This window comes from Aulonocara stuartgranti (genome assembly GCF_965226115.1).
Source record: "Aulonocara stuartgranti genome assembly, chromosome: 7".
NCBI lineage: Eukaryota > Metazoa > Chordata > Actinopteri > Cichliformes > Cichlidae > Aulonocara > Aulonocara stuartgranti.
The window spans coordinates 19,088,222-19,100,679 of NC_138945.1; the positions used below are offsets into that span (position 1 = coordinate 19,088,222).

General features: G+C 40.5%; 1 protein-coding gene across 2 annotated transcripts in view; it reads left to right on the top strand.

Moving 5' to 3' along the window:
* kcnt1a (potassium sodium-activated channel subfamily T member 1a) overlaps nucleotides 1-12,458 on the top strand; it is a 40,704-nt gene that overhangs the window by 25,309 nt on the left and 2,937 nt on the right. Inside the window, exons 14-28 of one of the 2 annotated variants that reach the window (XM_082542190.1) lie at nucleotides 1,237-1,300; nucleotides 1,425-1,533; nucleotides 3,096-3,204; nucleotides 4,258-4,407; nucleotides 7,055-7,284; nucleotides 7,365-7,581; nucleotides 8,910-9,015; nucleotides 9,157-9,329; nucleotides 10,554-10,625; nucleotides 10,731-10,865; nucleotides 10,987-11,098; nucleotides 11,189-11,290; nucleotides 11,574-11,657; nucleotides 11,751-11,879; nucleotides 12,106-12,400. In XM_082542190.1, the coding sequence (XP_082398316.1) occupies nucleotides 1,237-1,300; nucleotides 1,425-1,533; nucleotides 3,096-3,204; nucleotides 4,258-4,407; nucleotides 7,055-7,284; nucleotides 7,365-7,581; nucleotides 8,910-9,015; nucleotides 9,157-9,329; nucleotides 10,554-10,625; nucleotides 10,731-10,865; nucleotides 10,987-11,098; nucleotides 11,189-11,290; nucleotides 11,574-11,657; nucleotides 11,751-11,879; nucleotides 12,106-12,400 (2,087 nt within the window). Of the gene's footprint in view, nucleotides 1-1,236; nucleotides 1,301-1,424; nucleotides 1,534-3,095; nucleotides 3,205-4,257; nucleotides 4,408-7,054; nucleotides 7,285-7,364; nucleotides 7,582-8,909; nucleotides 9,330-10,553; nucleotides 10,626-10,730; nucleotides 10,866-10,986; nucleotides 11,099-11,188; nucleotides 11,291-11,573; nucleotides 11,658-11,750; nucleotides 11,880-12,105; nucleotides 12,401-12,458 lie in introns of both variants that reach the window. The other variant, XM_082542189.1, reaches the window with a different exon arrangement.

Here is a 12,458-nt window from a genome sequence, read left to right on the forward strand (position 1 = left end):
CACTGGCAAACTTAAGACAGGTCTGTACGTGTGCCTTCTTTGGCAGGGGGACCTTGCAGGCACTGCAAGATTTCAGTTTATCACAGCATAGTGTGTTACCAGTGGTGACTTCAGTTCAGTTTTATTTATATAGCGCCAAATTAAACAACAGTTGCCTCAAGGTACTTTATATTATAAGTTAAAGACTCCGCAATAATACCAGGAAAACAGAGAAAACCCTAACAATCATATAATCCCCTATGAGCAAGCGCTTTGCTGACAGTTGGAAGGAGGGGCGGGGCCATCTGCCGCGACCAGTTGGGGATGAGGGAAGGAAAACAGGTCTCCTGTTATTGTGAGGGGAGGAGGAGAAGTTATATATATATTTTTTTCCATTTCTAAATCACATCAACAGTTGTTACCTTCTCACCAACCTTGTTGTCGTCTTGTAGTCCATTCTAGCCTTGTGCAGTTCTACAGTCTTATGCTTGATCTTCTTCGGCAGCTATTTGGTTTTGCGTGGTGGTGGAGAAGTGGGAATGGATAAAACTGATTTTATAGACAGGTTGAATAGGTTCAATTATTTATTTCAGTTAAAATTATGCATATCAATCTGCAACTTTTATGTAATGTGTTTTCCTCCATTAAAAGTAAAGAAACATAAGAATTAGAGAGCAAATTCAGGGGATCCCCCACCATAGCTGCCATCTTTGAAAACATTTTATTAATAATTAATAATAATAATTAATAACTGTAAACATAAACACACCCTGGCACTTCTCAGTCCTGTGCTGACTGTACAGCTGTACCATACGGCATGTCCTAACTTTATTCAAATCAAAATTACATTGATGTAATGGATTGTGTAAATTCACTGTATACATTTGGCAGGTTTCTGACAGAGCAATTAGAAGTCGAGGACTGGGCGTGTAGAGCTTATATTCTGCATCTGGCACTGTTTTAAATCCTCCCACACTTTGTTTTGCATTCTGCACTCTCTTGGCTCTGTTAATCATATGCAAAATCAGTTCCATATTCTCAGCACCTTCAGTATACAGTATATATTATTTCAGCTTGTTTTGTCTGCCTGCAAGCGAGCAATGCTAATCTGAAAATTCAATCAAAGATTGTTGTTGTCTCGCCTCACTATTATCATTTCAGCTTTGTCTTTTGTGGGTTGTATTTTCTCTGCCGCTGTTTTGTTTTTTTGTGTAACATGACATTTAATAATTTGTCAATTTTGTCACAATTCTGCAGAATGGATGATGCAGAGGCTTGTTTCATATTGAGCAGCCGTAACGAGGTGGATCGCATGGCTGCAGTAAGACAAAAAATAACAAATGACAAATTATGAACTGTGCTGTAATTCTGATTTATGAGTTTTCAGAAATTAATGCTGTCTGTCACAGAGACAGCTGCATAATTTTTGTTGTTTCCCCCCTCAGGACCATCAGACCATCCTGAGAGCTTGGGCAGTGAAAGACTTTGCTCCAAATTGTCCCCTATATGTCCAGATACTCAAACCTGAAAATAAGTTCCATGTTAAATTTGCAGGTGAGAGTTTCTAAATGAAATAATGAAGCAATCACGCAAATACATGTTCAGTCAAGTCAGTAACTTTTTGGACAATGACACAGTTGTTTTGTAATTTTGCCTCTGTACATCATCATGGTGGATTTAAATGTAAACAGTTAAGGTCGACTGAAGCTGAGAGTTTTTATCCGCTTTATTTGATATGGAATAATGAGGGGAGAGGCCTCACCTGACCATGAAACTGTTTATCAGTCCAATGACCTTTGGACATCTGGCTAAATAGGAACTATATATAAAAATGGCTGTAATTCCTAAACAGCTAGTGCAACACTTTTATTAAACCCTTTTATTCACCCCTTGAATTAAAGTCTGAACTTTAAATCAAAGCTTGATTGTGTGGTTTAAAATGCACTGTGGTGGTGTGCTCAGACAAAACAACAGAAATTATTTTTTTGCCCATAAAAAAAGCAAATGGGGAATTATTTTACAGCCCACTTCTTTCCCTTCATATACACTCATTGGTCACTTTATTTGGTATACCTGTTCAACATCTCGTTAGCACAAGCAGCTAATCAATCACATGGCAGCAACTTAGTGGATAATAATAATAATAATGGATTGGATTTATATAGCGCTTTTCAAGGCACCCAAAGCACTTTACAATACCACTATTCATTCACTCTCACATTCATACACTGGTGGAGGCAAGCTACAGTTGTAGCCACAGCTGCCCTGGGGCAGACTGACAGAAGCGAGGCTGCCATATCGCGCCATCGGCCCCTCTGGCCAACACCAGTAGGCAAGTAGGGTAAAGTGTCTTGCCCAAGGACACAACGACCAGGACAGAGAGCCCAGGGATCGAACCGGCAACCTTCCGGTTAGAGATGCGATTCCCAACCCCCTGAGCCACAGTCGCCCTGGCTCAGGGGGCATGTTTGGTTAAAGCGACGTGCTGAAGTTCAAAGTGAGCATCAGAATGGAGAAGAAAGCTGATTTAAGTGACTTTGAACATGACATGGTTGCTGGTGCCAGATGGGTGTTCTGAGTACTTCAGAAAAAAGAGGTCCAACCGAGTACTAGCTAGGTGTACATAATGAAATGGCCAGTGAGTCTATTTACCAGTAGCTTTTGTTCAGTCTGTGGTAATCAGACATTTATAAACCTTCCAGTTTGTTCTTTTACACCTAACAACTGCCCATACAGTTAGCTATTTCAGGTTTAAATGTCAGGCGAAAGCCAAGAGTTGATTAGCTTAGCTCGGCATAAATGTGTAACTCCCCATAACACCAGCATGTACTGTAAAAATTAATGAGATTGTGATTTAGCAAGAATTTGGGGAGTTAAGTGTATTTGTTAACAAATACAAATCTGTAAGACAGCTCTGATTGTGCACACAAGTAAATGCACACATGACCTTGGCTAAGCCTTATCATATACTTGCCTTTGCAGTGATGATGGGGCTGATACAACTTTGTACAGTGACACATAATATAATCACCCCATTATAACATTAGTGCAAGTTGTAGAGTACTGTGAGTAGTTCTCGGCCAGCTCTGCTGATCAACTATTTTCTTCATTTTCAGATCATGTTGTTTGCGAGGAAGAGTTCAAGTACGCCATGCTGGCTCTCAACTGTGTTTGTCCTGCCACCTCCACTTTGGTTACACTCCTTGTACACACTTCCCGTGGACGGTCAGTTCTTCTACAAAACCTCCTCAGGCTGTTTGATTACTCCTTAGTGAGACTGCAAAGTTCAAATTTCTTCACATTTTCATGTCTGCTGATGCATAAATAGGGCCCATGGAGCTGCCACAGAGAGGTGAGAAAGCCAAGCCAAAGACAAAAGTCCCAGCTCATTGTGAAGCTCAGCAGGATGTAGGAGAGAGTGCACCAAAAGAGAGAACAGCCGCCACCGAGATTGATTTTTTTAGCATGTGTTTCCTTTGTAGCGCCGTATGAAAAGCACTCCAGTGGAAAATGATTTTTTCACAGCATGCAAACAGATCTCGCTTAAAAGCTGATTTCAGTGCTCAAGGGAAACAGCATTAATGAAGAATAAATAGGCTTTAGTTAGTGCTTGCTGTGTTCCTGTCAACCCTTCAGAAAAAAAAAAGCTTGTGTATTTTCTATTCTAAATTTTTAAAATTGCAGACATTTTCCACACAAGTGTAACAATATGTACCTGAACGTACCGTATTTCATTCTGCATGTTTCCTTCGCTTGTGTGGGCGTTTTGTGTGAAACGCTAGGTTTTAGTGACATGCAGCTCATCATGGCGCTGCAGTGGGAAATAAAAGGGGATCAGGAGTTACCAATCGTCACGAGCAAGTTATTTTTCCTTTTACTCAGAAATATGAAAGTTAGAGTGAGAAATCCAATTTACATGTCTTCTTATGCAAATATTAATAACTACTAAGAAGCAAGTATGTAAACCACCACCTTGGGGTTGTTCTGAGCATCTCTCACAGCCCATTAAACTCCATCAAAGCACTTGAACAATTACAGTAATAACCGGAAGTCATTACAAAGGGCATATTAGCACAAAACTGCCTGACTGACACAGATAAATTAAGCTGCCTGCTTTCGTCAGGAGACTTTTGAGACCCCAAGGGTCTAGAGGTAGGTGTGCAGCAAAGAAGAGAGTTTTTCTTTCACAACTGATGATTATCACTGATGCTGAATAGACTGAATAGGTTTACGTGTTAAATTTACCCATCCGTCTGTATTTCCTCTGAATGATTCCAGAGAAGGACAGCAATCCCCGGAGCAATGGCAGAGGATGTATGGATGTTGCTCCGGCAACGAGGTCTACCACATCAAAGTGTGTGACAGCAAGTTCTTTGGAGAGTACAATGGCAAAAGCTTCACATATGCCTCCTTTCATGCTCACAAGAAGTGAGTAGCTTTGTAAGCAAACGCATCTCCCTCAGAGATTAAAATGTTTGCTTGTCTGTTTAGCTTAGTGTTACACAGCATTAAGTGCTTCAGCAGTGCTTTTCTGGTGAAAGTCATATTCTGTGTGCCGCAGACTACAAAAACACTGGTTTTAATTTCATGCATGTTTAGATAACACTTCTGCTCTTGTTTGAAGAAAAAGCTGTGCCAAATGCTGTCTTGCCTAGAATTATAAAAGGAAGTTCATATCATCCTTATATCCGCCCTTTGCAAATAAAGCTACTAGCATCAATCAGTTAGCTAATCATGGCTTGAAAACCGGAAATAAGTAGAGCCGTTAGCTTGTCTCTGTCCATCTAAATCCACCTATCAGCAGCTTTAAGACCCATCAAACAACTGTTCTGCATAGGGCAGAGTTTAAAGTTTAAAAACTATTCAAGATTAAATAGTTAGAATGAATTTGAAGCTTTATCTAAATTAATTTCATTTCAAAGGTTAATGAGACCTAAAAACTTCATGTCCAGTATATTCAGTTATATCTGATGAAGGCTGCCTAAAATTATGCTGGCTTTGCACACACATAAGACTTTAGGGGCTTCTTCTTTCCGTCCAATAATGTTCCATAATTTTCAATTTAGAATTGTGTCTCATGTCTCTCTGTTACACTGTCTCTGGTGCTACACACAACCTAATTTAGCAGTGACCAAAGATACCACAGTCTGCCCTGCACCAGTTCAGCACCTGTCTGTCTAATATACAAAGTTATACATGGTCTGGCACCTCCACCAATGAGTGATCTTATTAAACAAAAGTCTAGCAGTGTTGTCGGGTCTCGACTGACTCGAGCCACTGTGAGAGGTGATTGTGAATGGGCATTTAGACGGACCACCTTTTCACAGAATGCTCTGTCGTATCAAGGAGTGAGCTTCTGGAATAGTCTTCCACTGTCAGGGAAAGTACAAGTCTTTGTATCTTTAAGAGTCACTTAAAAGGGTGGCTGAGGGACGCACAAACATGTGATCATGTTTAATTAATCATGCTTTACATTAGACGTGAAAAAGAGTTAGTGTATTACAAAAAGGGAAACAACTATTAATGTAATGGGTCAGTGCAATAACCCGACAGTCAGGGCATGTGTAATACTGGGGTTTGTGCAATATAATTGATGTGTTTCCGTTATTGTTCTCTGTATTGTCCTCTGTTGTCCACTCCTCTTGTCATTGTTTGTTCTAATATGATGTAATCACTGTTTAAATCCTTGTCACATGATCTGTAAATAGTGTCTTTGTATGTTTTGACTATTTTGTGTGTAACACCAACCTGGCAGAGGGTCTGCAGATGGAAATTAGCCCAGGGCTATAATCTGGCATATTTACATTTGTTAAAATGTTCATTAATGTGTATTGCCCCACTTTCTAAATAAAGTAAAATTACACTAAATTAAATTAACACAGTTCATCACTGTACACTAAACAACATCACTGAAAAACTACCCAGTCTAACCTGCTCTTACTATCTTTTTTAGTAAAATGGACTGAAACATTCAATTTGAAATTATGTGCTACTTTTAAAAAATTACTCCACTTACCAAGTACCACAAACACAACTTCTTATCTGAACCATGAGCGCATTGCAGGGATGAAATGAAAAAAAAGGATACATGCAGGCGGGGTCATCTGTTGACTTAACTCCCTCAGTGGCATCAGTTAAAAGGAGAACCACAATGCAGCTCGTAAAAACAGATGTTGCTTGACAGTATTTTGTGCAACTACCACTCAGATGTAACAACTCGTTAACTGTAGATGCCATTCTGGATTGTTCCAACCTCCTTCAACCCCTGGATAAGGAGCATGTGGCTGTGTTTGGACATGACATAAGAATCATACTGATGCTCCATCAAAATAGGACGTAAGAAGCTCCACTTTGGGGTTTTTCTTGTGTTCCCATGTCTTTCATGTACAGTCTAGTAGTCGCTTTGTCCTGCTGGAAGAGTCCTGCCATCAGGGAGTGGTATTAGTGTTGTGTTCAAACTAAAATCTACTATTCATCGGGTTCTAAGAGAGAACGGCATATCATATTAGCAACTGAACTAGCTGCAAAACAATATCAGTCAGAAGATCTTTTGTGGGATTGTATCAGTTATCAAGGAAAGCTCAGTATTTCTTAACACCTGTTTTGTATAATTTTAGCAAAGTGCTATAATGAAAATTTATTTGATATAGGAATAACAAGTACATTTAATATGCATGGAGGTTAATTATTAATCTTGGAGCTCTCATTAAGATGCAAATTAAAGTTTTTCTTTTTTTCATGCTGTAAAATATAATTAGCTAATAATACCTCAAACTTATACCTCTTTGATGACATCTCTGATAAGATATATCTGTTTAGATGAGAAAGAATGAGCAGAAACACCAACAAATATGCTTTAAGATTGCAAATCTTATTAAAGCTCTTAATAGCTTTTAAGCAATTAAAAGACTTACTACTGAATTTTCAGTTTTAATTTGAAGTTTCTGTGCTCATCCAATCTGAAAATCTAGTCTTTAAACTTACGAGTAGAACTGCTCTTTTTCTTTTGTCCTCAGTCTTCCATCAAGCAGGTCGTTCAGGCGCTTTAGTCTAATGGCAGGTATGTGATCCCCAGGTATGGTGTTTGTCTGATTGGTATAAAGAGGGAAGACAACAAGAGCATCCTGTTAAACCCTGGGCCGCGCCACATCATGGCTTCTACAGACACATGCTACTACATCAACATCACCAAGGAGGAAAACTCAGCCTTCATCTTCAACCAGGAGGAGAAGAAGGGTGGTCCTGCTGGGGGACTCTTTGATGGGCCTTCACAGCTTCCTGTCCACAGCATCATTGCCAGCATGGGTGAGAAAGAAAACAAACTGATCACGTTCGATCAAACTTAGGACTGAGATTCATATGAACCAGAATGGATGTATTTACAGGTACGGTTGCCATGGATCTTCAGAATACAACCCCTCCTGATGCCCCAGTAGGTAAACTGGTCCCACCTACAGTAAATGGAACTGGAAGTCGTAGGCCGAGCATTGCTCCGGTTCAGGAATTAGCAGACTCTGCCTCAATCTTGCCATGTGACCTGCTAAGTGACCAATCAGAAGATGACTCGGTCTTCACAGATGAAAAAGGCCACTCATCTACAGAGTAAGGATTCTGGTTTTCTGTGCACGTGTAAACACACACAGTTTAATACCACCAGTCTATTTTCTTAACTTCTTGTCCAGTTCGGGGTAGTGGGAAGACTGGAGTCTATACCAGCTCTCATAGAGGGAAAGGCAGGTCACACCCTGCCAGACAAACATAGTTGTATTAAACATTAAGATTGTCTTAATTTGCACATGGATGTATGCCTTGTATTCAGAATGCTGGCAGGTATTAAATGTGTATTTTATGTCACCATGGCTGAAGTTCATGTTGTTCTCAGAGAGCCAGCCATTCACTCTCACATCTTTGAGAATTACCAGCTGACAGGGAGGACATAAAAACACACACAAAAAGGTGGCAGATGGTAACTGGATTCAAAACCAGGACTCTCTTGCTGTGAAAATGCACGTTAAAGCCATTAACTGTATCTAAAAGATGGACATAGCCTCTGTGTTCATAGTGTTTATGTATCTTTTTTGAATCTACGTTGTTTTTACTGAACAGCAAGGTTCAAAATATCTGGCTTCACAATTAAAAGGTATTGAAGTCTACGAGCCCATTGCTCATTTTATTTATAACTTCAGTTAACAACTTTGTAATATTATGGTCTTAGTCACTGTCACTGATGTTTGTTTTGTAAAATATGACACAGTTTTAGATGGTAGCGACTTCCATCTATTATATACAGTCTATTCTTAAACCTATTTACAAGGAGACCGAGCAGAAACACACCTAAAGAAACTGATTTAAAAAAAAACAGCAGGGAGTATTATTAGCGAGTATGATTACTCGTTATTTATTAGGCTTAAATTTTTCTCAGATAGAACATAATTTTTTGTAATCTTGTATTTTTGCTTTAAGTTTGCATTCTTGTTTAAGTTCACAACATGAACTTTAGCATGCTGGCATGGGTTCATGTTGTTCTTGTTCAACTTGAACAAGAACAACATGAACTTCAGCCATGGTGACATAAAATACACATTTAATATATGCCAGCATTCTGAATACCAGGCATACATCCATGTGCAAATTAAGACAAACTTAATGTTTAATACAACTATTTTCTTCACTGTTTTGTAGTATCCGCCTATATATTATGCAAAAAAACAACAACCCTCAAACAAACAAACAATGTTTCTTACCTGTTAGATTTCTGTAGTGGCCCGTGCTAATGTGCTGTACATATAATAAAGATACTCCTTCATATTTCCTTTTTTCTCTCCAAGTAACAGAGGCCAGTTTGGGTGTTTTTATTAAAAAATAAAGGAAAGGAAAGTCCTGTATGGTTTATGAAATGTGTCGTTCATGCTTTTTGGATTCGTTGCCAGGTATGTGAAAGGTTATCCCCCTAACTCTCCGTACATTGGGAGCTCGCCCACCCTTTGCCATCTGTTGGCTGAAAAAGCCCCGTTTTGCTGCCTACGTCTGGACCAGGTGGGCAGTCGATGTTCCTTCAACTTAGTCACTCAAATTACTTACTGCCTCAATCACTCCCTCTCTCCTCTCTCTGTTGTTCACTTCATAAAAGCAATCCTGAAATACCTCCATGTTTCTGAGTTTTTTCTGTCTTTGCAGGGGTGCAGGCACAACAGCTTCGAGGATGCCAAAGCGTACGGGTTTAAAAACAAGCTCATAATCGTTTCAGCCGAAACAGCAGGGAACGGTCTCTATAACTTCATAGTGCCTCTCAGAGCCTATTACAGACCCAGGAAAGAACTCAACCCTATTGTCTTGCTGTTGGATAACCCGTGAGTTCGCCCTCGCGGCGCGCACACACGCCTGCCACATGCACACTGTCCCTTTCTTCTCCCTTCACTCCATCCTTCACCGTTTCACACCGGGAAACATTATGTATGTTAAAAGCCTGCGTCAGCCGAGCACTTAGGACACGGCTGTGGAGGCGGGACTCCATTGTCAGCCCTGATGTTAGGTTAGTGCTGTACCGCTTGCAGTGACGGTGTGTTTTGAGTGACAAAGAAAATAAAAACACTGCTCTCTGTACCTCCAGACGGTCACCATGGTAACTTGCTTTGCCTTGAACCTGAATGATTTAGATTGCTACAAGGGGAGGAAAAGATGGAGAAAATTATTTCTTTGGAGAGCACTACGCAGGCTTTCATCCACAGCCCTGATGTGTCCCTTTCAGCCCCCACATGCCAGCTCTCAGGACTCTCATGGAAACAGACAGATAACAATAACTCTCCGTTCATGCGGCGCTCTCTCTTTCTCTCTTCCTATTGGTGTCGCACGCATACAAATACAAACACCCACGCATTTACGACAGCCTTGGGTCTCTAGTCAGCAGGACTGGGCAGATGCATATGCAGTGACGTTCTGTCAGCAGCTAAATCTCTCTGAGTGGACTCATCCCTCAGCCTGAAGCCACTAACAGGGAATTAAAGCTACCATTTAAGTGCTTTGGGGAACTTGTGCTCACTGTTGCACATATTATAAGAGCATAGCAGCTACTATAGTCAAAAATCTTAATGCTTTCTACTTTAATAGACTTTATTTTATGTTTGTCTTCTTTTTTTGAGGAGACGTCAGGGCTATTTCATTTTGCCAGCTGAGATTTGAATGATCAAATGCTCAATATTTCAAATTTGGCCCATCTCATGTTGTTATAATTCATCGCTGCACATTAAACAAAATGACAAGAAATGGCATGTCTACAAGAAATACTATTCACTTTTTGTGTAGCTCTTTTTAACAGTGCAGCAGTTCAACACTCTTTACATAAGACAGAAAGATAAACATCATTAGTAACACTATATTTACATAATATCAGAAGTGTGGCTACACACAGCAAAATATTTAAAAAGTACAAGAGGAAGTCAACATGTTTTCAGAGAAAGGAAGCTTGGGCTACAACTTTTCTATGTTTGAATGATACACTTATCTCTTTAAAATCTGTTATATATTCATGTAATAAGGTTCATGGAAGCTAAATGCACCATATATACTTCCCTCAGGCCTGATAATCACTTCTTGGAGGCCATCTGCTGTTTCCCAATGGTCTACTACATGGCTGGATCCATAGACAAGTGAGAATGTCACATAATTTTCTGCTTTCATTTTCAGTTTTGATATTTATTACATTTACTTTTTTATGTTATATTCTGCTTTTTTATTGTGTGTGTATATTTCAGTCTGGACAGCCTGCTCCAGTGTGGGATCATCTACGCCGATAACCTGGTCGTTGTGGATAAAGAGAGCACCATGAGCGCCGAGGAAGATTACATGGCCGATGCCAAAACTATTGTCAACGTGCAGACAATGTTCAGGTAAAGTGAGCATTTTTTCCAGTCGTTCATATATTATTCATGAACCGCAGTCAGTTTGTTATGAAATGATGCCTGAGCTTCTAATTCCTCTTTTTTTTTCTATCACTTTCTCCCACTCAAGGTTGTTTCCCAGTCTCAGTATAATCACAGAGCTTACTCACCCATCCAACATGAGATTCATGCAGTTCAGAGCGAAGGACTGCTACTCATACTCTCTCTCTAAGTTGGAAAAGGTAAAAACAGCATGAGGGAGCTTACGGTTAGTTGCCCTGTAGGCCTTTACAGATGCTTTGCTTTATGTGTGTCCTGTCTCTCCCCCACAGAAGGAGCGTGACAAAGGCTCCAACTTGGCCTTCATGTTTCGCCTACCCTTCGCTGCGGGCAGAGTCTTCAGTATCAGCATGCTGGACACCCTGCTCTACCAGGTTGGTACACACTTGCAGCGAAACGCGTAGTCTGAGGTGACTCTTTTTTAACACTAGGTGAAAGAAATGAGTAATGTCTGAATGATGGCTCATAGCAGCAGAAAAACAGCATCACCTGAAGATGGTGAGCAGTGTTACCATCATAAAGCACAAGTGCCCTCTTGTGTTCAGTGACTGATTAAAAGGTTTCCCTTTTTTTTTTCTATTGCATTTATAGCTGTCATGGCTATGTGTATGTGTATGTATGAAGCGATACAAGTAATCTTCTGCTATTCTTTGTTAGTCTTTTGTGAAGGACTACATGATCCTTATTGCAAGACTGCTGCTGGGGCTGGATACCACCCCAGGATCAGGATACCTGTGTGCTGTGAGTGTGACAGAAGAACAGAATTAATGAAAAGAAAGAAGCACAGTGCAGCCCATATGCCCTAATAGTATATGCTATCATGTGCTGTTCTAGATGAAAGTAAAAGAGGAGGATCTGTGGATTGGCACTTACGGGAGACTGTTCCAGAAGCTCTGCTCCTCTAGTGCTGAAATTCCTATTGGGATCTATCGAACTGAGTCACACATTTTCTGCACTTCTGAGGTGAGATCTAAGCAAGATGTCAGGCTATCAATCTCCAGTCCAAGAACTTATTTATTAAATACACAAAAAACAAATGAATGTATGCAGTGATGTATTTCCATTGAGATCTCATTTTGGTGCTTGAGCAAAAACTAAAAACAGAAGAAAATGATTTACCTCAATGAATTATGGTCAGCCTCCCTTCTTTAAAGATGTGTAAATGTAACTTATTGTCTCGCCACCTTAGTCGCAGGTGTCAGTCAGCGTTGATGACTGCGAGGACACAAAGGATAAGGGGGACGAGTCTCGCAACAACGACCCATCCGATCACCCCCTGTTGAGGAAGAAGAGCATGCAGTGGGCTCGGCGTCTGAGTAAGAAAAGTGTGCGGTGGCAGGGGGCGAGCCGGGATTCGAACAAAGAAAACGCCCAGCGCATTGCCCAGCAGCGCCTCAACCTCTACAGGCGCTCTGAGAGGGAAGAGCTGTCAGAACTGGTCCGCAACCGCATGAGGCACCTGGGCCTCCCCACATCTGGATATGGTAATGATAGACACGAGAAAACCGACAGCTCGGTATTTAATTGTTTTTAATCTAACTG